This window comes from Aythya marila (genome assembly GCF_965140915.1).
Source record: "Aythya marila genome assembly, chromosome: 18".
NCBI lineage: Eukaryota > Metazoa > Chordata > Aves > Anseriformes > Anatidae > Aythya > Aythya marila.
This window is the reverse complement of record NC_139059.1, coordinates 8,660,859-8,682,188: the sequence shown is the minus strand read 5'-3', so window position 1 is coordinate 8,682,188 and position 21,330 is coordinate 8,660,859. Positions and strand designations below refer to the sequence as shown.

Here is a 21,330-nt window from a genome sequence, read left to right as displayed (position 1 = left end):
GGAAGGAGCAGCCCCCAGGCCATGCTGCTGAGCAAGAGAGCAATGGTGCACGTTGGGCTGGGTTTCTTTCACAGAATCACACAATTTAATAGCTGCTTTCCTTTCCTAGAGCTTTGCTGGGGCTGCCCAGGTCCAGGCTCCCCAAGATCAGCCACGTGAAGCTGGGCCAGGGCCACGCAGCCCCTGCTTCTCCCCAGCCTGACCCTGCTCCAAGAAATGCTGCTGATCTCCGGACAGAGCCACCCACAAGGAGGCTGAGCCTTGCCCAGTGGGTGCCCAGAGTTAGGACCAAGGCGTTGTTGCTGGGGCTCCTGGCTGGCAGGAAAAATCCCCCTTGAGGCCACGGTGGGCTGCAGAGGCAGCAGTGATGCACGTGGAGATGATGCTCTGGGCTCTGGCTCCTGGTTCGGAAGAGCAACCACGGTGGTGGGGTCATCTCCTCCCCGGAGCAACGCAGCGCTGGTGCCAGGGGAGCTGCAGGGTGCTGGGGGGTGGCTGCAGGCAGCCCCAACCAAGATTTGCTGTCAAAAATGTGTGTCTGCAGACTTGGGGTCCCTCCGCTGCCCCTGGCAGCCCCAAAGCTGTCTCTGAACAGCGGTCACCTGAGTCAGGAGCTGGGGGACCCCGCTCAGACCCCACGATGCACAAGGCAGCCTCCTCTCCTTGCAGACCCCAACGACAGCACCTTCTCACATCATTCCCCCAGCCCTTTTTCCTCCTTGGGGAGCAGTTTCCACGCAAGCCAAAGCGCAGCAGCAAAGTATCCAAGGAGCCCAGCTGTTTTAACAAAACACCACCCTGCTAAGAAAACAGAACGCCTGGTTTCCTTCAGCCTAAAATCCCTCCATCCCCAAGCCTCGCTTTGCTTTATCGTGACCGATTCATGAGCAGAGCAGTGGCAGCACCACGAGCAAAGGAGGCAGCCAGGAGATGGCTGCCAAAGCTGTGGATGTGCCCATGCCAGGGGGGCACGAATCCTGTGCTGCCACACGGCCGTGGCACAGACTCATGGGGCTGGCAGTGCTGAAACCCAGCCCTGGGGGTGCTCAGCCCCCACAGATGAGGCTGAAAACCCGTTAAAAAAAATCTTCCTGGGGCTGGGCTGTGCTCAGCTCGCTGCCAGTGCCGGGATGCAAAAGTGGCCACAACCTCGGGCGCGAGGGGCCTCTCCCCAGGAGCCAGAAGCCGGCCCCAGCGCGCCGCAGCCTCACCTGTGCCGGGGGTGCTGGGGGGCGAGCGGGGCCACGGGGCTGGGCCATGGCCCAAAAGCTCGGGGTCTGCCGAGCCGCAGCCCAACGGGGAGCAGGAGCTGCTGCTGGGTGTTCCTCCTCCTCCTCCTCTCTAGGTCTCAGGTGGACGGAAAGCCCGAGCCTCGCTCCTCTGTCTCTCCCTAAATAGAGGCTGCTCGCCCCACGCCATCTCAGCCGCTCATTAAGGGCTCAGGCCCAGGGCAGGGCTCAGCCCCAGACCCTTCCGACATCAAAAGGACCCGTCAGCTCTCGGGGCATCCCGCGCTTTGCTCCCACTTCCAGCCCTTGAGCAGGACATCACGGCCATTCCCCACAGCAGCCCGGGCATTACCCCGATTTTCCTCTCCCCAGAGGATTAGCCAAGCTGTAATAGCGCCAAATAAATTCACCGATGGCCCGTTCTCAGGACATTTCGTCTGGAAAACTCGTTTGTAGCTCACAGGACGCAGCCTGCAAATGTTGTGTTATTATCCAGGGACACTGCTGGAGCAAAGGGCTCCACAAACTGGGGCTGGGCACGGTCTGTCCTAGATCAGATAACTGAGCAATGAGAGGGAACGGAGCCCCTGGGACGAGCACACCTGCCTGGGAAGCCGACCCTCCCTCCCAGCAGGGCAGCTGGGGAAGCGCCCTTGGACCCCACCTGGGGGAGGTCAGCGTTTTGGGAAGGTTTCTTCAAAAAGCTGCTCGGGTGAAACGGCAGCGCCCTGGCGGAGGAAGCGCCCTGCACACGCAGCGGGTGAGGCAGGGGACATTCGGCTCATTTGAGGAGCATCTACCAGGAGAAAACATCCCAGGACCAGCTCTGAGCAGGAAGATAACCGGAGCAGGACCCAGGCACCTCGGTCAGCACCAGGAAGGATGCTCACGCACCCCAGCAGGTGAGCATCTGATTTTCAGCTCCCCTCAACCCACCCGAGCCCCTGTGAGGGCTCTCAGCCCTGAGCTGAGCAGCCCCAGGTGCCGCCTGCCTGCTCCCAGCTGGGATTTCTTCACCTTGGCCGTGGATCTCCTGCAAAGCTGCAGCGGCCAACATTTTTGTGGCCCCGGCAGCCCTGAAGGGGACACAACCAGCCACCAGAACCAATTCTGAGCGGCCAGACTTCCCCGAGTTAATTTGACGCTCCGAGAAAATTAGAAGTTCTCCCTGCTTCTGCGGAAAAAAAAAAAAAAAAAATAGGCGAACGTGGAAGGCAGCTCAGAGGCTTTGATGCTGCTCTTCAGCCATGCGGGCACCACAGGCGCAGCCGCGCTCCCCGCGCTGACCGGGGCTGGGGAGGAGAGGTGCTCCTTCCAGTCCGCGGCGTGGGGGCCCGGGGCAAATTGCTGCGTCTCGGCGGGGTGCGCGGCCAGCCCCAGCAGTCAGCCCGGCAGGGGAGTGGCGAGAGAACTATTTCTAGAGCCCGCATTTTGCCTTTAATAACCCTGAGACCAGGGGTGCCCGGCAGTGGAGGAGTTTGTCCCAAGATCACAGCGCGGCAGCGCCTGGAAATGCTCCGTCCGCGCCGGGGCCCGGTCGCAGTGGGAATTCCGGGGAATGGGAGCACATGAAAGCTGCGCCCGAGGCCACGAGCGCACAACAGCCATGCAAAGCGCCCTTTGAATGTGGTTTCAAGCTTCCCCCTGCGAGGAAGCGCTGCTTGGCCGGCTGCAGGTGGGGAGGTTTTCACCCAGGGTTACTCGCACCCATCCAGGGAAGGTGCTGGGGAGCCCACAGCAGCCTCCATCGCGCGCCAATCGCCCTTTACGCAGGGTAAAGCACCGAGCGATCCCTCTCCAGCGCACAAAAATAACCCCAAAGCAAACAAAGCCCCCAAAATGGCCCTCCAGAAGCCCACTGGGGCAGGAGATGTGATCGCAGCAGCAGCAGCAAACTGGCTCATGCTTCGCTCACCCCGTACCCAAAGCCCCAACCCTCTCCTCGCCGGACACAAAGCAGCCCCAAGCAGCACCCCGCGGCCACGGAGACCTCACCCGAAGGGAGAGGGTGAGGGAGAGGCTGCCCTTCACCAACCTCCTCGCCCTCCGCATGGCTTGGGCGAGCCCCAGAAGCCTGGCACCCTTTGTGTGAGCAGACGAACCTTGACTCTTGGGGTGTCCCTCGGAGCCGCTGCGTGCCCGGCTCCCGGCGCCGAGCCGTTCTGTGCCAAACCCTCAGTGCCAGGATCAGGCTGCTGCTTCCTGGAGCTTCCTGCTACTCACCGGGGGCACCTGCCGCCCGTTTTTCCCCGCCCTGGTCAGAAAAGGCTCTCCCCCTTTGGTTCTTTGGAAAAAAAGCCTGCCTCCATCTGCTCTAATATGCCTGAAAACAGCAATACAGGCAAAAAGCCTCCAGATCACATCAAATCTATCCTTTAAGGGAAAAAACTCCCAATTTACACTCTGAGATGAGCACTGGGCGTTTGTGCTCATAGCTCAAAGGGGGAACCTGACAAGAGCGACTCAGCAGCACGGACATCTCCCAGAGGATGCATCTTCTCCCAAGAACCAGCTCTCCCCGCTCCTGCTGTGGCTGGAGAAGGACTTCCCCTGCCTAAAACCTCCCCTGCCTAAATTCCAGGGGCTGCAGCCCTTTGTGGCCAGGTGCAGGCGAAAAGAGCTGCCAGCTGAACTTTTAACCATCTCACCAGAACAGCCATAAAGGCCCCTGAGAACTCACCGCCACTGCTCACCGAAGCATTTTGGATTGTTTTTTTCTAGTAACACAAACCTTTGGTTTAAAACAGCCCCAAATTCTTCATTTTACAGGAGGTGGAGACTGTGATTTAGGAGGTCCCAGGCCGGAGTGCTCCTACCCCACACCACCTCGGCTCTTTTACCTGCCGGTTCTGCCCCCCGCCGCTCATTTCCTACAAACACTGGGGTGCGCAGGGGTCTCTCGTTACCTTCCCACCGTCCCCAGACCTCCAGGAGTGGAGGAACAAACGTGACCACAGTGTAAGACACTGGCTTTGGGGCCGAGGGCCATCATGTACCTCTCTTCCTTTGATTGATGCCACGACACTCGGCAGGGCTTGCTCAGCCTGTAATTAAAATTCCAGCACGAAGACCAAAGGTGCTGCGCTCCGCGTGAAGAGCTGGCTGAAGGCAATCATCCTGACCACTCCGCTGGAGCTCCCTGTCTGGGGGCAGTGCTGGGGACTCCCTGCCAAGTAATTCATGGAAAGAGAGCAAACACCATAAAGCAAACACTGGGGCCTAATAAAAGGACAGCGCAGCGAGGCAGAGCCTTTCTAGGCATCAGCCTGGTGTTCTGCACCTCGCTCCGGCTGCTTGGGTTTGGAGGTCCAGCAGCTGGTGGCACAGCCACGTGCTCGCCAGCTGCAGGGGAATCAGCCTGGTCTGGATTTTACACCACACACTTCAGATCTGCCCACGCTGCTCCCTTACAGCTGCTGCTGCCTGTGCCTTGCTTTTGCCATCCCAGGTTTGAGTCTCAAAAAACATCACAAGTCTGGTTTTCATCATAGAGCTGACTTAAATGCTTTTCTACCTTCCTCCCTGCACCATTTTCAGGTGTTTTCCGAGTGCCCCACACGAAGACATGTTAAAACACAAAAAACTCCACCTGTCATTCCCAGAGGTAGCTCATCCGAGCTTTCATGCAGAAATCCTCCTCCCAACCTAAGTGACCACTCTCCAAGGCTAAGTAGCCCCAGATGAGGGTACGGCCTCGATCCTCTGAGTGCTGGGGAGGCAAAGAGTGCTCGGTGTTCCCAACACTCACCATAAACTGCACGCCTCAGAGGACAGGAATAAGACTTTATTGTTTTCAGACTCCTTATCAGCGTCCAACGACTCAGTTATCTTTCAAAAGATGTTTAACACAGAGGCCAATTCCTCTCAGCTGTCTGTAACAGTAACACGTTAGGAAGCTGTTGCAATACAAGCTCCACTGGAATCCATCCAGGCACCACACAGATGGTGCAGACAGGAGTTTGGTTGGCAAACCAAAGAGGGTAACGCTTCTCCAACTGACTTGATAGAAAAGCTGAAAAGGAGAGAGCAGCTCTGGAAGTACCTAGAGAGGTACCACAGAGCTATCAACCACCCACCAGGACAGATATTGCACAATCTTTCCCTGTACATCAGGAAAATGGTGTCATGGGGAAGAGGAACCTGTCACCCCAGACCGAGTTTTCTAGAAATTATCACCCAATGAAGAGACCTCAATGTTTGTTCCCGTTCCACAATTCCCCTCTCGTAAAATCCCCTGGCAGCCAGAGGTAAATGGGCAGCTGCAATACCAGCACTTCCCAGATCATTTCCATGTTGCCAAAGTTCAACACTAAGTTCCTCCTGCTCCTCTTGAAAGTCGCTTTGTGCTTTGAGAACTCCCAAATCAGATCAACTTGGAACAAAGCAGCAAACATTCATCCTAAAATGATGGGAATCGTTACTTCCCCCCCATTCTCCCGACATGCACCTTGCATGGAAAATCCCCACATCAGTCGAATCACTTAAACCTGTTCCTGTTCCCACCCCATTAACTCCAATGCCTAAAAATGGAGAAGCAACACAGGGTCAGGACAACCAGCGCAGAAGAGGTAAGGCAGGCAGGACTCTGTGTCAGCTTCCAGCAACAGACTGAGTACGAAGCAGTGGAAACTTCCAAACGCTTTATTAGGAACAGTTCTGCCCATGTGCTGTTTTTATTTCCCCTCCTTCATGAACACGATTATGGAATTACCTGCCTTTCTTAAGTGCCTGTCACCACCTCACGTGGGTGCCTTACAAAAATGTGCCTGGCACGACAGGGAAACATCTCTACTGGTGCCCTGTTGCTTATTTCTCATGTCAGGTTTATCCACTAACCTGGATAGGAAAGGATAGGATGAGGAAAAAGCAATGAACTCCAGAAAAAAAATTATCTTTTTTTTTTAAGACAAGATTTAGATCAGAGACAAAATCAACAGTGACAGCCCCAACTTCCCAGAAGATCAAGAAGCCACCCACGAAGCTAGTTTCCCAGGAAAAGCCTTGTAGGATTATGTTCTATGCTGCGCTACGTATTTACCAAAACACGTATCGATGAAGAAGGATCCCATCAGCCCACAGTACAAACTCAGGTTATACTCCAACACGCCTGGGGTAACCATCAGCATTTGGTAAGGGATTTGCCATCCTTATTGATAAGGAAAGAGGCTCCGTTTTGTCATTTCTGAATGTCAGTTTCTTTAAAAAATAAAGAGACTTCTCTTTACATGACTACATATGCTTCTCAGCAGGGACTGGGAGCTGAAAGGCAAGGAGCAGCCCCCCGGCTATTGTTTCATACCCTTTGCGTGTGCACCCCCACCTCGCTGTTTCAGTTCTGCATCTAATTTTGCCTGTTTCCCCATCATACCCAAATTTCTGAAACAAAATACCAAATTAGCGTCAAATAATGGGGCAGGGGAGGAATCAAGTTATGTCTATGCCCTGGTCCGTGGTAGGTAAATGTGTACCAGCCCCGAAGAGGCCACTGGTCACAAAGCACGCTCCAAACTTCTCCAAGCGGAATGGAATTTCTCTGTGCTCCAAATTATGTTCAGCTATTTATAGAGTACGTGTTTCTAAAGAAATTGCTTGTCTTTAATACACCGGGCGAGAATGTAAGTGCACAGACATACACACAGAAAATAGGGAAGAAGATGGTAAAACCTCCCTCTGTCGGTTTCGGTTGCAGATATTTATGTCCTAGAACCTCTTGGAGCTTTTCCTTCAATACAGGATAAAACCTCTGTTCCTCAGAGGGGTCCTGGTTAACTTTTGAATCCAAAGATGCCCTTGATATATCCCGTGAGGCCACTCTTGGCCTTTTGCTCCACCTTGTCTTCCAGAGGTGGGAAAGCGACATGGTTAAGGGCCAGGTCAAAGAACAAGGGTTTGCATGGAATGGGCTGGAAGCCCGGCGGGAAGTGCACGAGGCTGACTTGCTTGCTGACAAGAGAAGGATCCAGACAGAAAGTCTCAAACCGTTCCGAGAGGGGCTGAAAGAGACCCATGCAGAAACAAAAGTTATACACGCGTCAAAACACAGCTGACAAACCAAACAAGCAAAGAAGAACTAGCAGAACCGCGCTGACAGAAGATGGAAATCCCATGTGTGGAATCTTTGTCCCATGAAAATGGATTGATGTCCTGTCAAAGCTTTACTGCAGGATCCACAGATCTTCCCAAATGCAGGAAGAAAGCTTAAAAAAGAAATAAATGCCACACTAGAAGCTGCAAACAGCATCCTAGTTCCTATCAAAGGAACTCTGCCCTGCCAGCAACTTTCAGGACTCACAGAAGGAATAAATCCTCCTAAAATCTCTCAAATACGCGAGTCATGACAAAAATTCCAATTAACCTGATATTTCTCAAGTTGAAAGATACACTCAAGTAACAGGTTAAAAGCAGTATTCATTGAGAACACTTCTACACTACAACCAAGCTCTTAGCTCTTACCTTGCCATCCTTGACCTGAGATGGAGACTCAGTCTCATGATTATCATTTGCATCTGCAAAATTAAAGAAAAAGTGGTAAGAAAAACAGACTAGATCTTGGTGAATGCCACAAGTGTCTCAGGAATCAGCTACCCATTAAGCTGAGCTATGAAAGCAAGTTTTTGGGATTTTTAAGAATATTTTCAGTAGAAGCAGCTCGCTTTCTAGCCAAAGAGAATCACACACATTGAGTTACAGCTTTTCAGTGATGGAGAGCTTCTCCAACATATGGCTGTGAGAAGCTGCTGAAAGCAGCACAAATATTAAGAACAAAGATGATGAGAAGACCCAAGTGTTGTCTGTTAAAACAACATCAAGGCAATCCCTTAGATATCTTGGGTCTCCAGCAGCAGGCACAGCAAAACCAGCAGCCGAAGAAATCACAAAGTTCAACCAGTTCCCTAAAGCTCCCCTAACCTGGTCAGCACCGCCAATGATCAGAACAACCTCTCTCTTCCCTTTTTCAGGGGTTCAGGTAGGCAAATATAAAACGAGTGAGGCCACTAGGAGCTAGTGCTATTACCAAAGAAGTGGTACACACTGAATTCAACTTGTTTGCAGGAGGAAAATTAAACACTAAAAATGTTCTGTGCAAGTTCCCAAAATAGGTGCACGTCCTTAGAAAACATTTTTGCAACTACAGGCAGGGAGCACGATGCCAAGTATCTGGCCAATAGCTGCCTAGCTGCATTACACATAGCTAGAAAAAGCTAAAACGGAGAAGAAAAAGTTTAAGAGCCTCCATAAGTCAGAGTTGATGTGGAAAAACATCTGGAAATTCAGAAATAAATTAAATAGCTGCAGTGCATTACTTAAGAAAAGTTAGAACTCCGGTTTAATTGTAGAGCTCACCTAATATAGCTGCTGCTTGCAAGGAGTATTTCTCTGCATTGACTTGAGTGATCAGATCCTGAACATCAGGCAACTCCTAGGGCATTAAAGAAAATTGTATGAGAGCCTGAAATATGGCAGAGTTTAAGAGTTAGAGCAAAAGTAAAATCTGACAAAGAACTAAAAATTAAGTCCTAGTGCTGAGAAGCCTTCCCAGGAGAGGACAAGCTACAGCACAGTCCTTCAGGCACTAAAGTAGTCGTATGACAGAAAACAGAGATGTGAGAAAACAAGGAAAAGTGGCATGGAGATCTTGCAGCAAGGCCACCTCACTTCCAAAGCAGGCAGCCAGCTGAAACATTTCCACATCATCAGACAGTCTCTAGTATAACACGTCAAGAAGTATTTTTCTTAATGCTTCAAGACCAGCCTTGAATTTTAATGGCCTGGTGTCTAATGGACAATAAATACTGGGCAAGAGCTTTTTAGTTAACTTCAGCCTCTCTCTGCACACAGGATTGGGTTCCTACCTTCAAGCTGTTTGTAAAAGCTCCAGCTCCCGACTGAACTTCACCAGCATATTTCAGCACTCTTTCATACAAAACAAGAGCTTCACTCCACTTCTTTACCAGGACATAGGACTGCGCAATGAAGAAACACCTGCAACATTAAACAGGGGATCCCTGATATGGCCATATTTGTAATCCATGGCTTTTACAGCTCAAATCACTAATAACAGGAGATATTATTAAGAAGGTCTGACCAGCTTCCCCTTAGCATTCGCTCTTCGCTTCACAAAAGGGCAGAGGAAACTGTGTCAAAGTTCAGCACAGTGCTCAGAGCTTTGGGACAATAACCTTTGAAGATGCAAAGCCTGCTAAAGAAAATTTGGCTGTTTCTCAGTCACCTGTAAGCTTTGTACACAAGCGTCTTCAATCCAATCTCTTTTTGGAAGTTCTTGTCCTCTTCTAGGCCAGGAAGCTGCGTCAGCTCCACAAGGTTCTGCGCAAAAGAGTCAGAGTAACAAATTCAGGCAAGTGCTATTTTCCTCTGGAATCCAAAAAGCTGCCCCTTCTAATAGGTAACACTACACTCCCATGGAAATAGCTCCCAGTTTTCTAATTATCAGTATGCGCTAACCTTGTGAAGGACAGTCACTGAAACTTGTGCAAGTTCACCCTCAGGACAGATTTCCTGACACAAACAGGAATTAGGGCAAAGACTCCTCAAATTTCACAGGGAGTAATGCTTTCGTAAGACATTACTTTTCCCATTCATAACTGCTCCAGCCACAGGCTCCCACAGTTAATTGAAAATTTATGTGAGAAATTGAGAAACTGCTTATGAAGCACAAGTACAGGGTGTTTTTTCAGCTGCTACTTTCTCTAGCCAGCAGAAAATAAGGCAGCTGCTCGGGTGCTGTATAAAATAGTCTGAAAAACTACTGGAAAACTGCATTGGAGTGTAAAAACAAGCAAACCCGTTCTAGCAGCGTTTTCTGCTCACAACTAAAGGCAGTGTTTTTTTCATATTCCATGCAGATGCTGAACATCTCCAACAAGGTTACTGGATGTACCAAGCTGCTCTTCAGATTTCATGGGCAGTTCATTTGCACTTCTCCATTTTATACAGTGTTGTGTTTTTTTCTTTCTAACAATGTTCACCAGTCAGTAAAATGAATTAGGTCCGCTTTCCCTAGCATTACCTGCAAAATGATATCATACAGACGGATCAGGTCCTGAGGCCTCGCGGTGCGCTTGCCATCCTCTTCTGATCGCTGCTGCTGCAGCAGTGCCTTCTGCAGAGACTTCGCCATGCTCTCGTTGCGCTTGATGGCTGTCGACAACTTGATGTAAGTCAAATAACTGAAAAGATACACCATTAGCAGACTGTCAGAACGACTCAGACATTACTCAGTTCCGGAGAGAAAAAGCAACAAGTCCTCCCCCAAGTCCAAGCTATTACCAGCAGGGAAAAAAAAAAAAAAACTGAGAGGTCAACATCAAAGTCTTAAGTAAAATACTTTGAAAGCCACATGAATCAGCTCCTTATCCATACAGTCACCCTTTGAGATCTGAGAGCTCCGAGACAAAAAAAGCCTTGACATAAGAGCATGACTTCTTCACACTAGCAGAGGCCGCAATGTTTGCCTCTTACCTGTGTAAGTACTGGATGTTGGACACCTTCCCGGAATCACCTTCCAGAGAGTGTTCCCGCTGCTTCTGTGGAAAATGGGGACAAAATACTCCATGATTCACTTAAAGAGGCTTCTGGCAGAAGAAAACACCAGAAACAACTCACAGTTTAGGTAAATCAGGGAGGTTATAATAAACTTTTGGGCAATGAATGAGGGCTTCTACATTATTGTTCACCCTCACCAACTCTGAAGAGAATCAAATCAAAGGCGGTAAACTAGTTTGCAGCATTTCATCAAAGAAATCCAAAAAGTCACTTTTGCCATTAAGCAAGTTAGACAGTATCAGAAAGTCCCCCAAAAAAACACTACCTTGTGGAAATACTGATGTTTGGTGCTTACCTGGTCTGGTTTCAGATCTTCCCGAACAGCTTGAATGGCGTCTCTACACTCACTGAGTAGAGATTCAAACAAACGTTCCTTTGTCTCCTCATTTTCTGCCTAAGAGCAAAGCAAAATTTAGACTTCTGTTAGACATTTTACATTTTGTATCCCATAATGCAAGAGTCCAAGGAGATTACACCAAGTTTCTCCCAAATTATGACTTGAGCATCTGTGAGTAGCTAGAACTCTGATCTGTACCTGTCTGCAAAATAGTTCAGGGGGCAAACTGACAGAAATTGGGACCAAAAAAAAGTGCAGAGAATGTGGTCAATATTTTACAGCACTGGAGGACCAGCACAAGCAGCTCTGATCACCTCATCCCTGCAGCTCCTGCCATCCCAGCAACTCCCCTGCTGTTCAGGATGGGGCCTGCACTGCTCTGAGAACCGCTGGGGCTGGACTGCGCTGTGGGAAATGCCCAGCAACATAAGAAGAGCTGAGCATTACCAAACTGGCAAACTACCAATGCAGACTGCTCTTGTTATGCTGATTTAGCTTTTCTCTTGTGGTAAGCACATGTAGATGACTATCTTTTCTACACTCCCACTCCAGCAATGCTCTCGGTGACAATAATTAGTTTGTTTGAAGCATTTTTTTTTTAATATTATTCTGTATCTCAGCAGCGGGAGTAATTGAGTAGCTTTCTGCTGTCACCACAAGTTTGGTCAAAATGTGAAGCAGTTTTTGTCTTTCCACCCCAAAACCAAATTGTAAAACACCTTTGGAAAGCAAAAACAAGTTGAAGCCTGATCTTCGCGTAATGGACTTGCATACCAGGTACCCAATTAAACAATACACCCAAAATCACTCTTACTGATTCAGTATGAGCAAACTGCCCAGAAACTAAATCCCAACCTTAACAATCAAAGGAGAGGTTAATCTGGTAAAAGCAAAGCACGTCAGCACTGGTATATCAGTTCCATGCCACAGAACAGCCTAAGATGAACATTTGCTGATTTTTTTTTTAACTTGTATTTTTTCCAAATAAACAAGAAATAGTCTAAAACATAATTGCTTTTATTACCTTCAGCAGAGCTCTACAGCCTCCTCTTTTAGGAGCTACAACTTCTGTGAAAAGCTGCTGAGCTCTACCAATTCAAAGCCTTTCCTCTTTTCAGGTTTGCAAACCCACGAAGGAATGTTATGTCTACTCCCCCACAAAGCCTCAGGTATCTTGACCTAAGATGAAGGCGTGTGTTTTTTTGATTCCCTTTTTTTTTTTTATTTCTGCGGCAAGAATTTTTAAGGTGGGACTAACTACTGAGAAAAACCAGAGACAAGTCTGGCAGCATTCTCAACCTCACCCTGCGGAGCACGGCCATTTCACTGCGCGCACAAAAATGAAAACAGACGGAGCTAAATCATCAGTCAAGCACAAACAGGGAAAGGGCTGGGCCACGCAATGAAACAAAGGCTTTCCTTTCGAAGCTAAGGTTAAACAGATCGTGAGCGTGTACATACTCCTATGTTCTGATTTGTGAGATACCAGGCCATAAAACTGAGAGGCAGTGCTGTGGCTTGGGATTAAAGCGCTCTGACAGAACAGCACAGTAAAGGAATCAGGGGAACCAGTCCAACAGAACGCAGTTTTGAAAGTCTGGGAGTGCTCGTGTCTGTTTTTTCTTTATTTTAAAACTTCATATATCATTTCTGAATTATTACCAGCCATTCTTGCTACAATCCTAGTAACTAAAGATGATCACAGCATCCTTGAGGCAACAGCAGTTAGGAGCACGCTTTTATTGCTTTGTCCTGCAGCCCTTGAAGAAATGCATTCAAGTCTACAAAAGGGATGGCATAAATATTTCAAAAGCGTGGATTCGTATTTCAGTTTGGCTTATTTGTTTTGTTTCTCCAGTTACCATTAAGACATTGCAGGCAACAAGGCAGTGTACTGAGAATTTCTATCTTTACTCAGAACACACATTTGTGTTTGTTTCTACCCTGGCCACTGCTGTTACGTTAGTGTTTCTGCTAGTCTTCACCGAGTTGAAAGGTGCCAAAGATCCCAGGGATCACCACAACGTGTTTAGGCTGAAGCTGGACTGCCCATCACAGCTGACACCAACTGCAAAGCTGCTCGCAAAAAGCCAAGTTTCAGCCCCCCAGGAGGGTAAACACTGCTGCTGCGTGCTCAGCTCTCACCACCACTAGCTGTGATCTGGTACCACACAGCTCCTGTTTAGTCAGAGGTTCCAAGGAGCACAAAGCAAGATTTGACATTTCAGATCACTGTTCTGCCCCTGCTTTAGGGAACAAATTGGGTAACTTAACTGAAGAGCTCCATCTGCTACCCTTGCAGGATAGAAAATGAACGAGGGAACACTCAACTCTGAACTGCACTTCCACCTGCTGGCCGTATCAATGTACTACCTTCTAAAACCAAAAACGAACAAAACAAAACAAAAATGAAATAAAAACTCAGCAACATGCTGTTCATAATATTCTGCTAAGAGTAGTTAACACTAATGTTTCCTACCCAGCCATACCTCATTTACCCTATTAGGCCGTCTTCTTAATACTATCTTAATACTAACTTAATACTTTTGCCCACTTGCCTTACACCTTTGTAGAATTTTCATTTTATCACTTAAAAAGGTATTTATCCTCATTTTTCTCCTAGTGCTAAACAGTTCTTTGTTGATGCAAAAAGCCCATATTTAGCGGCAACAATCGTTTCTAAAGATCCTTTTACTACCTTTTAAAGGATGCTGTATGCAGAATTCAGAAGAATACAGCACCTGGACACTGTATGCAAGGAAAAATCCCCGAAGGGAACTCTTGGCTGCAACACTAAAGGCATGCACAGCGTGTGCCACTGGAGGTGTTTCAGAACCAGTACATTTGAGTTTACCTCCTGACATTTAGCATTTTCTTACTTTTGAAGATTTGCATGTGTCAACAAGAAAACATTCTAAGCCTCAGAGCAGCTGCTTCACTTGGCAAAACTGCTTTTCATTGCTGAAAAAGAGTGATCCTTACAGGTTTTTTAATTCTGGTTGCTCTTAAGTTTGAGCATTTCATCAAGATAATGTAGAACAGTAATTCAGAAGTAGTTACTCTTTAAACTGTAACCTTCACTTCCAAGTGATTTACAAACAGTAACGGCTATCGCTCTGCTACTGAAGGACAACACTTCCAGGCAGGATGAAGCATTCAGAAGAGCAGTAACACTCGCTGGCTTTGTAGAACTGCTCTCCCAAACCACCACCAAGGACACCACACGAGCTAGCCCCGGCTGCCACTGAAGCTTTGCGTTACAATACTCCCATTTTTAATTTTAGCTTTCTGACCACAAGTTTGAGAAGGGATTTAAAAGCTTTTAGCCCAGGCACCAAACTTTTAACTTGCACAATGAAATAAAGAGGACAATTAAAACAGACATCGGAGATGGCTTCTGAGTTACCTGAACAATAGCAGCCTCGTTGTCGGCCAGCCCCAGCAAGAAGATCCTCACTTTATCAATCTTCACTGGCACAGTTCTTCCTCTCCACTCCACCTCACTCATCGTGGCTGCCTGCTTTGCTCGAGTTTGGGTAATCAGTGCCTGTGAAAAATGGACTGAAGTTACAATCCCAACCTTAAAGAATTCACAATTGATTACTTTGAAATCAAAGATTTGTTTGTCTTTGTTTGTTTCTTTTCTTTAAATGTGTGGCTTCCTATAGAGCTTGGGCTCAATTAAGCTCTTCTCATACACACTGCTTCTGAAATGGTGTACTACAGCAAGATTTATGCTCAAAACGTGATATTTGCATGGTTCAAGTCAAAACATTCGGTAAGTTACCTCCAGTTTTTCTGCAAGAAGACCTTCAGTGCCACCAGACCTCAGTCTCATCTGCATCAACTCATTCATAGCAGACTGGTCACCTGAGGGAATTAACAAATCAATCTATTTCCATCTGAATTCAGAAATCACTTCAATACAGGAAAACTATAAAATCTATTGAATTTATAGTGGACATTTGTTGGTGAAGAGGATAAATATACAATTTCATTCTGACTTCACACACAACTGCAAACAAGTATTTTGTCTTTTTATACAAAAAAATGCAGTGTTGCAGAATTAATATATTTCTCCACAGCTAAACTGACACGGAACACAGTATTTACCCACAACATCAAGGACTCTCTCCTGTGTCGCTTAGATCAGTATTTAAACACTGAGTCAACATTTATTTCTCAGGAGCAAACCTTGCTTTCTGCTGGCCATTAAACACCCCCCTTTCCTTACCAATATTATAGGCACAGTAACGAATGTTGGGAGAAATCTCTTCCACGCGCTGATTATACAGCACAGCTTGCTCTTCTGTGAAAGCGTTGGCCAGTTTCTCGTATATGGTCCTACAGGAAAGAATATATATTAACACTGTATTTTGTGAGATGCTATTTTAAAGAGTTTATGCCCATAATCTGGAGAATGCTACTTCTTCAGCAGTACCTCTCAGTTAAGTGCAGTTAGCTAAACAGCTCACAGCTGTTGTGCACACATACACCTAGTAGACTGACCTCCAAACCATTTACTAAACGAAGCAAAGTGAGAAGTGAGGAGAAGTGAGGAAACTCGGAGAAGTGAGAAAACTCACTTGCATTTGTTGAAAGCTTCCATTGCCGCCTTCCACTCCTGGTGTTCAAAACGAAGCATTCCCGTGAGGTAAGCCATGTAGGCCTGCAGACAACACAGGGATAATCAAGCTAATTTTCCCGAGACTGACAGCCCAGTTTGTACAACTTTTGGCACGAAGGCTGCTGTGACGTGTAGAGTGAGTGATTATGCCTTGCCCTTCTTGTTTGGTCTTCCCACAGAAAAAAATCCATTTGGATTACACGTTACTACCTAAGAAACCTTTTCCTTTTTTTTTAAACCGACATTTCTACATTTCTAAGGATGTGGAAGCAAACACAGTTCTTGCTTGTCATGCAGTCGAAACGGCCCACTCATGTCACAAGACATTTTTTTTCCCAACACTAAACCACAAAATGACAATTTTAGCCGAGTACCACTGCAGCCCTTATTCACAGTCTGGTGGTGTCACAACACAGTTACTTTCTGTGTTCCAGGAACCAGAGCCACAAGACTTGTGTTCTAGATGGCTACTTCAGTATATTAAACAACTCTAAAGGTAAGTACAGTTTCTTAGGCTGTGTTGCATCATCTTACTTCTTCCCAATTCTTTTTACTTCTGTTAAACGTACTGCTTTTTAAATTAAAGATACACTTGATACACTTACACAACTTGATCCTCAGCTTGGCTGGTGTCACTTATTTTTGCAATCCTAGCAGCTGCATTAACAGCGAATCCAAGCTAGATAGAGAGCCATTAGCCAATTCAAAAAGAAGCAAGTTTTGATCATCTAGTGCTAGATCAGAACAATCCCTTCACCTAAAACCCTGAAGTTTTCTTCAGCTTTTGCTGTAAAGCAAGACTGAAGTATCAGAGGTTACCTGGGCCTCCAGCTTTGTTTTGGCATCTACTCGGTTACTTTCACACAGCCTCTCCAGCTCCTCGGCGTGCTTCACGGCCTTGCGCAGGCGGGACAGCAAGTGAAACCGTTTGCGAGGCTCCGTGTTCGCCTCCTGCTTGAGCTGCATGGCGTAACTCCAGGCTCTCTCCGCATCCATCAGTATCAGCAGCAAATACCTGCGGGGCAGAGGAAGATTAGTGACAAAGTGGTGGTGGCTCAAGCAAGTGCTAACAGTTCTTTGTCGAGCAATCTGCAAAGTTTGGTAATGAAACTTCAGCTTGGTTATTAAGAGGTATATGCTTTTATTTCTTAACTTTAAGAGAATGTGAAGTTGTGCTACTCTTAACTCTTACATTTTATTTCACTTTATTGAAGTGCAATTACTCAAATAAGGAAGAGAATTTGCTAATAATGCTATAGCACCAAAAAAGCTATTAAAAAAAGAGGTCTCTCTGATTTTAAGTTGCTTTTCAAACTGGTTCACTGTGGGTAAACACATCTACGCTCCCTACAATTGATGCTGTAATGCATCTGGCTTCTTAACACAGGTGAAGACAGCATCTTGTTTTCTTTCCCCTATGAGAAAAACAAAAAAAAAAGACAGCAGACAATTTAAATGTTTCTAAATGCTAGGAAATGAGCCCAAGACCCTGGCTATTCTGCACACATCAGCCGAGTATTCTGCCAGATTTTGGAGGTCTATGTAAAACTGGCAAGCCAATGTTTTTGTTCAGAGGGAAGAGATTCTATCTCCAATCACATCCTTGCTGGCTACAGCACACGCACGTGGCCACCTTGCAACACTTCTGAATAAGTGCTTCCTCTTTAAGACCTAAATGATCTTTACTGATTATGAAAGGAACCAACCCATTTCAATGACTACAAGGGAGAACAGGAACTGGCTGTCGCTGCTCCTTCTTTTCTTCTCCCCTTTATTCACAAGATAAAGCAGTATCTGAGCAGCGTTTCTGCTCCCTGCACAGCAGCCTGAACTTTGATCTTTTATTAACATCAACAACGCACATTTCTGAAGAGCAACGTCTGCAGATACTGCACAGAACAATTTTCTACCTCACCCACACGAAAATAAATGCCTGAAATGAGAACAGCTACTCCCTAACGCACAGCACGCCCGATTCCATCCTGTTCCATTCCGTACCTGTTGTCTGAGAGAATCTCTTCAGTCACCTTCTTCCCAGTGAACTTGTGCCTGTTTCCCATCTTGAAGTTGAGAGTTTTTCGGAGCCGCCGTAGCCTACGGGAGCAATAACCCCTATGGAAAAGAAAAGGAAAGGATGGTCAGTTTGGCCACAGGACAGCTTTGTTTCTGTTTGCTGATCTCTCCAATCAGGAAGAAAAAAAAGCATCACTCAGGGCTGTGACAGGCAATGTTTCTACAGCTAAGAGCTCTCTGGATGACATGCATAGAGAGGTTCTTCAGAAATTAGCTGTAAACCAGCAGTTAACAAACAGAATAAAAGAGAGGGAAGAAGACACAGAGTAATTCTTGATCTTGAAAAATCAGAACAATGCTCTCCTTATTGATTACTTTATGTACGTTCCTTGAAAATTCAGTTTTGGAAGAGCACAGTGCTCATCAGTGAGGTGTTAACAAGCTCTTAAGGGGCAACAGAAAAAGAAGAGGCAGTTTGTGCCCTCCTCAATAGAATAGTCACAGCACATTACATTTAATGAGGAAAAAATCATGCACATCATTTCACACGAAGCAAACCATGAAGGGGTATTTACCTGGCAGATCATTTTTGATGACTACTACAGTGGGTTTACGTTTTAAATGTGCTTGTGCTAATTAATCAGGTAAGCCGAGTGGCACGAGCTGTGTGAGACCAACCCCACGCCATCCTGCAGCTTACTGACCTGTACCTCTGGAAGTCTCCATGACGCAAACCGTGCTGCTGCTGTGATTCCTTCACGATCTGAAGGACTGGGATTTGTGTTAAGGCAGACTGGCAGTACAGCGTGTTGTCAGCTCACCACTCTACCCCAAAATAACAAAGGGAACTCTACAGGTCCCATTAAGTGAGTACTCCTTGAAGAGACATTGGTGAGGGGTGCCCAAAAGCCTCCTAAAGACCCACAGCTGGAAGAACTGACGGGGTTAAAAGAAATCCTACCTCCATAGCTCATTTCAGAGCTTTTGTGACTGTCAAAGACAAGACTACGGCATACCACAAGCATCCCCTCTCTTAGCCAGTGAGCCCTAATGCCAGCAGAGCTCATTTCTGAATAAAAAGCCGTACGGGCAGAAGTATCTGGGCTAAAATCAGCACCACCCCCACAGCCAGCGCCGTGACACAGTTCCGCTGACACAAGCGGAGCGCAGCGAGCAGCCCTCCTGCCCGTACACGTCCCAGCTCTCAGAAGAGGAGGCAAGCGCCGTACTACGCCGAGCAGAATCCCTGCTACCTTCCCCACACAGCCTTCCACGGACAAACTGCTTCCTGATACTAGGATCTCATGAAAACGAGCTTATCTGAAGTACTCAGGGGGATTATTTTCTACTCAAGTTTTCCAGCACGCTTCTAATTTGGCTGCACGTAACCGTAACAGACGCTCCATGACAGAAAGCACTGGCCTGTGATTTCCTACAGCAACATTTATTTCGTGGCTTCCATCAAATCTGTGCAATTTTTAGTGCATTTACTGATTTCCGTGCATCTTGTACTTCACCCACCTGCCCTACCACACACAATCACGCTGTATTCTACTAAAGTTCACAAATGTTATTCATTGAGTTTACATGGCAAAGTTTTCATTTTGGGAAAGACGAGCACTATCATAAGCAAGAAATCTCCGTGCAGTACTTATGTACACCAAAGACATTCTCTTTTAAGCGTTATCAATAAGCCTTTAAAACAAAAGTAGCAACCCACACCAGACTGTACAATGAGCCCATCAAACCAATACTGTTAGTGCAGCTGGAGAATAAGAGGCCACCAAACTTCTCAAGTTTAAAGGGCAGGCCTCTCTGTTTTCTTGTAATTACACCTGAAGAAAGTCTCCTTAATTTAAGCGTTGAGAACCTACACCAATAACTATTACATTAATTAGGCTGCGTTAGTGAAACAAGGCAAACTGTAATGCCTGAACGTGGCTCAGGGCATACACTCCTCATCTCTGCTGCCTACCTTGTTATTTTCAGCCTGTGCAGTTACTTGCTGAAGTCATATCCTCTACTTTATTCACATTTTTGCTGTCTTCGGTATCACTCCTAACACTACCAGGGCAGTTACCAGAGCTGACACTTACTCTAGTTTCTAACCTCGCGACACCTGCCACATGCTAAGCTCCAGACTGCAGCCTTGTTTCGCTTGGATGCGAAGTGAAACCTCTCCCCCAGCAGGTAAAACCCTGCCCTAGCACAGCTGTGCAGCTGAAGCAGCCTCACGTGGAAGCCCAGAGCTTGATGTGCCACATCAGCCTTCGGAAGCGCTAAATCTGGAGAAGCCAGCCTGCCATCCAGCACACCTGCCAGACTTATTTTACCCACTATCACCCACTTCAATGATTAACGTTACCCCCAAAGCCTACCGCCTGCCTCCTCCCAAAGCACACAGACTTCTACCTCGCCGACTGCCACGTGGCTGGGAAGAGGCTGCAAAGGCAGGCACAGAGCCACAGCTGGAGCACAGGACAAGGCTCAGGAAGGCGAAGCTTTCTGCCCCTCTTCCTCTCACCAAACCCTGCCAGGGCCGGTGGGGGGGCTTCGGGGCCAGCCCCAGCTGCACAGCAACCCCTTCTCTCTGCTCCTTCCTCCTTCCCAGCTCCCTTCCCTCCTTCCCCCCAGCTCCCCTCAGCCTCCCCCCAGCTCCCCCAGCCTTTCCCCCCGGCTCCCCTCAGCCTCTCCTCCCTTCCAGCCTCTCCCTCCCGTTCCTTTTACCCCTTCCTCACCATCCCCTTCACCCCTTCTTCCCCTCCAGCTCCTCGAAGCCCTCCCTTCCCCTCCCCAGCTCCCCTCAGGCCTCCCCTCACCTCCCCCCCACCCCCCCAACCTCCACCTCACGGGGCCGGGCCTGCCACGTCCCCCATCCCCCGTCCTCCCCCCCGTCACCCCCATCCCCTCTCTTGTCCCCGCAGGATGCTCTCCAGCCCCAAGCTGTCCCCGAGGCTGCCGGCCCGGCCCCCCGGCGGCCTCTCGTTCTCCTTGTTCTCCTCAGCGCCGCCTCCCGCCCCGCCGCGGCCGCCCTGCCGCTCCGCCGCCATCTTGTGCGCGGGCCGCCGCCGCCGCGCGGCATCATGGGCCGGGAGGAGGGGGCCGGGGAGGGGGGGGGACGCGCTGAGGCGGGTTTGGGGTGAGGGAGGATTTAAGGGGTTTAGGGCGACCCCAAGCAAAGGTTGAAGCTCCTAGGGTTGTGTAAACGCTGCTGTGAGCACCCAGTTTACAAGTCTGGACTCCTCAGGCGCTGCCCCACACGCTGGGCTGCCATCGTTGTTATCGGCGTGGCCACGGTGCCTCTGCCTCAGCGCCCACCCCGTGTCCCCCCTCAGACCCCTTGGCTGCCCTCCTGAGGCTCCCCCCGTGGTGGGAGCTTAAGAAAAGGGGGGCCCTGCTCTGCCCCCGGAGCTTCAGGGAGCCCTGTCCTGCTGAGGGTGGTTTGGGGTCCCGAGGAGCTGCCCCGAGGTGTCTGGCTCCACCAGCCCAGCAAACAAACCAAAGGGTCAAGGGCCAGGGAGCAGCTGGCTGCGATGGTTCCTTCACTAATGCCCCTCATT

At 48.3% G+C, this 21,330-nt stretch overlaps 1 protein-coding gene across 1 annotated transcript; it reads right to left on the bottom strand.

The window, feature by feature from the left end:
* Nucleotides 1-6,117: 6,117 nt before the first annotated feature.
* Nucleotides 6,118-20,859, bottom strand: SRP68 (signal recognition particle 68). The gene is made up of 16 exons (XM_082775105.1): nucleotides 20,700-20,859; nucleotides 18,475-18,541; nucleotides 17,756-17,869; nucleotides 16,577-16,772; nucleotides 15,717-15,799; nucleotides 15,365-15,474; nucleotides 14,918-15,000; nucleotides 14,537-14,677; nucleotides 11,089-11,187; nucleotides 10,710-10,774; nucleotides 10,258-10,417; nucleotides 9,460-9,554; nucleotides 9,083-9,212; nucleotides 8,574-8,649; nucleotides 7,683-7,735; nucleotides 6,118-7,222 (listed from the first exon to the last, which is right to left on the bottom strand). The coding sequence occupies exons 1-16, from the start codon at nucleotides 20,818-20,820 to the stop codon at nucleotides 6,995-6,997; spliced, it is 1,821 nt and encodes a 606-aa protein (XP_082631231.1). The 5' UTR covers nucleotides 20,821-20,859; the 3' UTR covers nucleotides 6,118-6,994.
* Nucleotides 20,860-21,330: the final 471 nt, after the last annotated feature.

Coding starts and splice junctions, on each gene's coding strand:
- SRP68 (XM_082775105.1), bottom strand. CDS start 20,820: ATGGCGGCGGAGCGGCAGGGCGGCCGCGGCGGGGCGGGAGGCGGCGCT. Junction 15,800..16,576: donor AAACAAAGCTGGAGGCCCAG/GTAACCTCTGAT, acceptor TGTTGTCTGCAG/GCCTACATGGCTTACCTCAC. Junction 14,678..14,917: donor TTCTTGCAGAAAAACTGGAG/GTAACTTACCGA, acceptor CATTTTTCACAG/GCACTGATTACCCAAACTCG.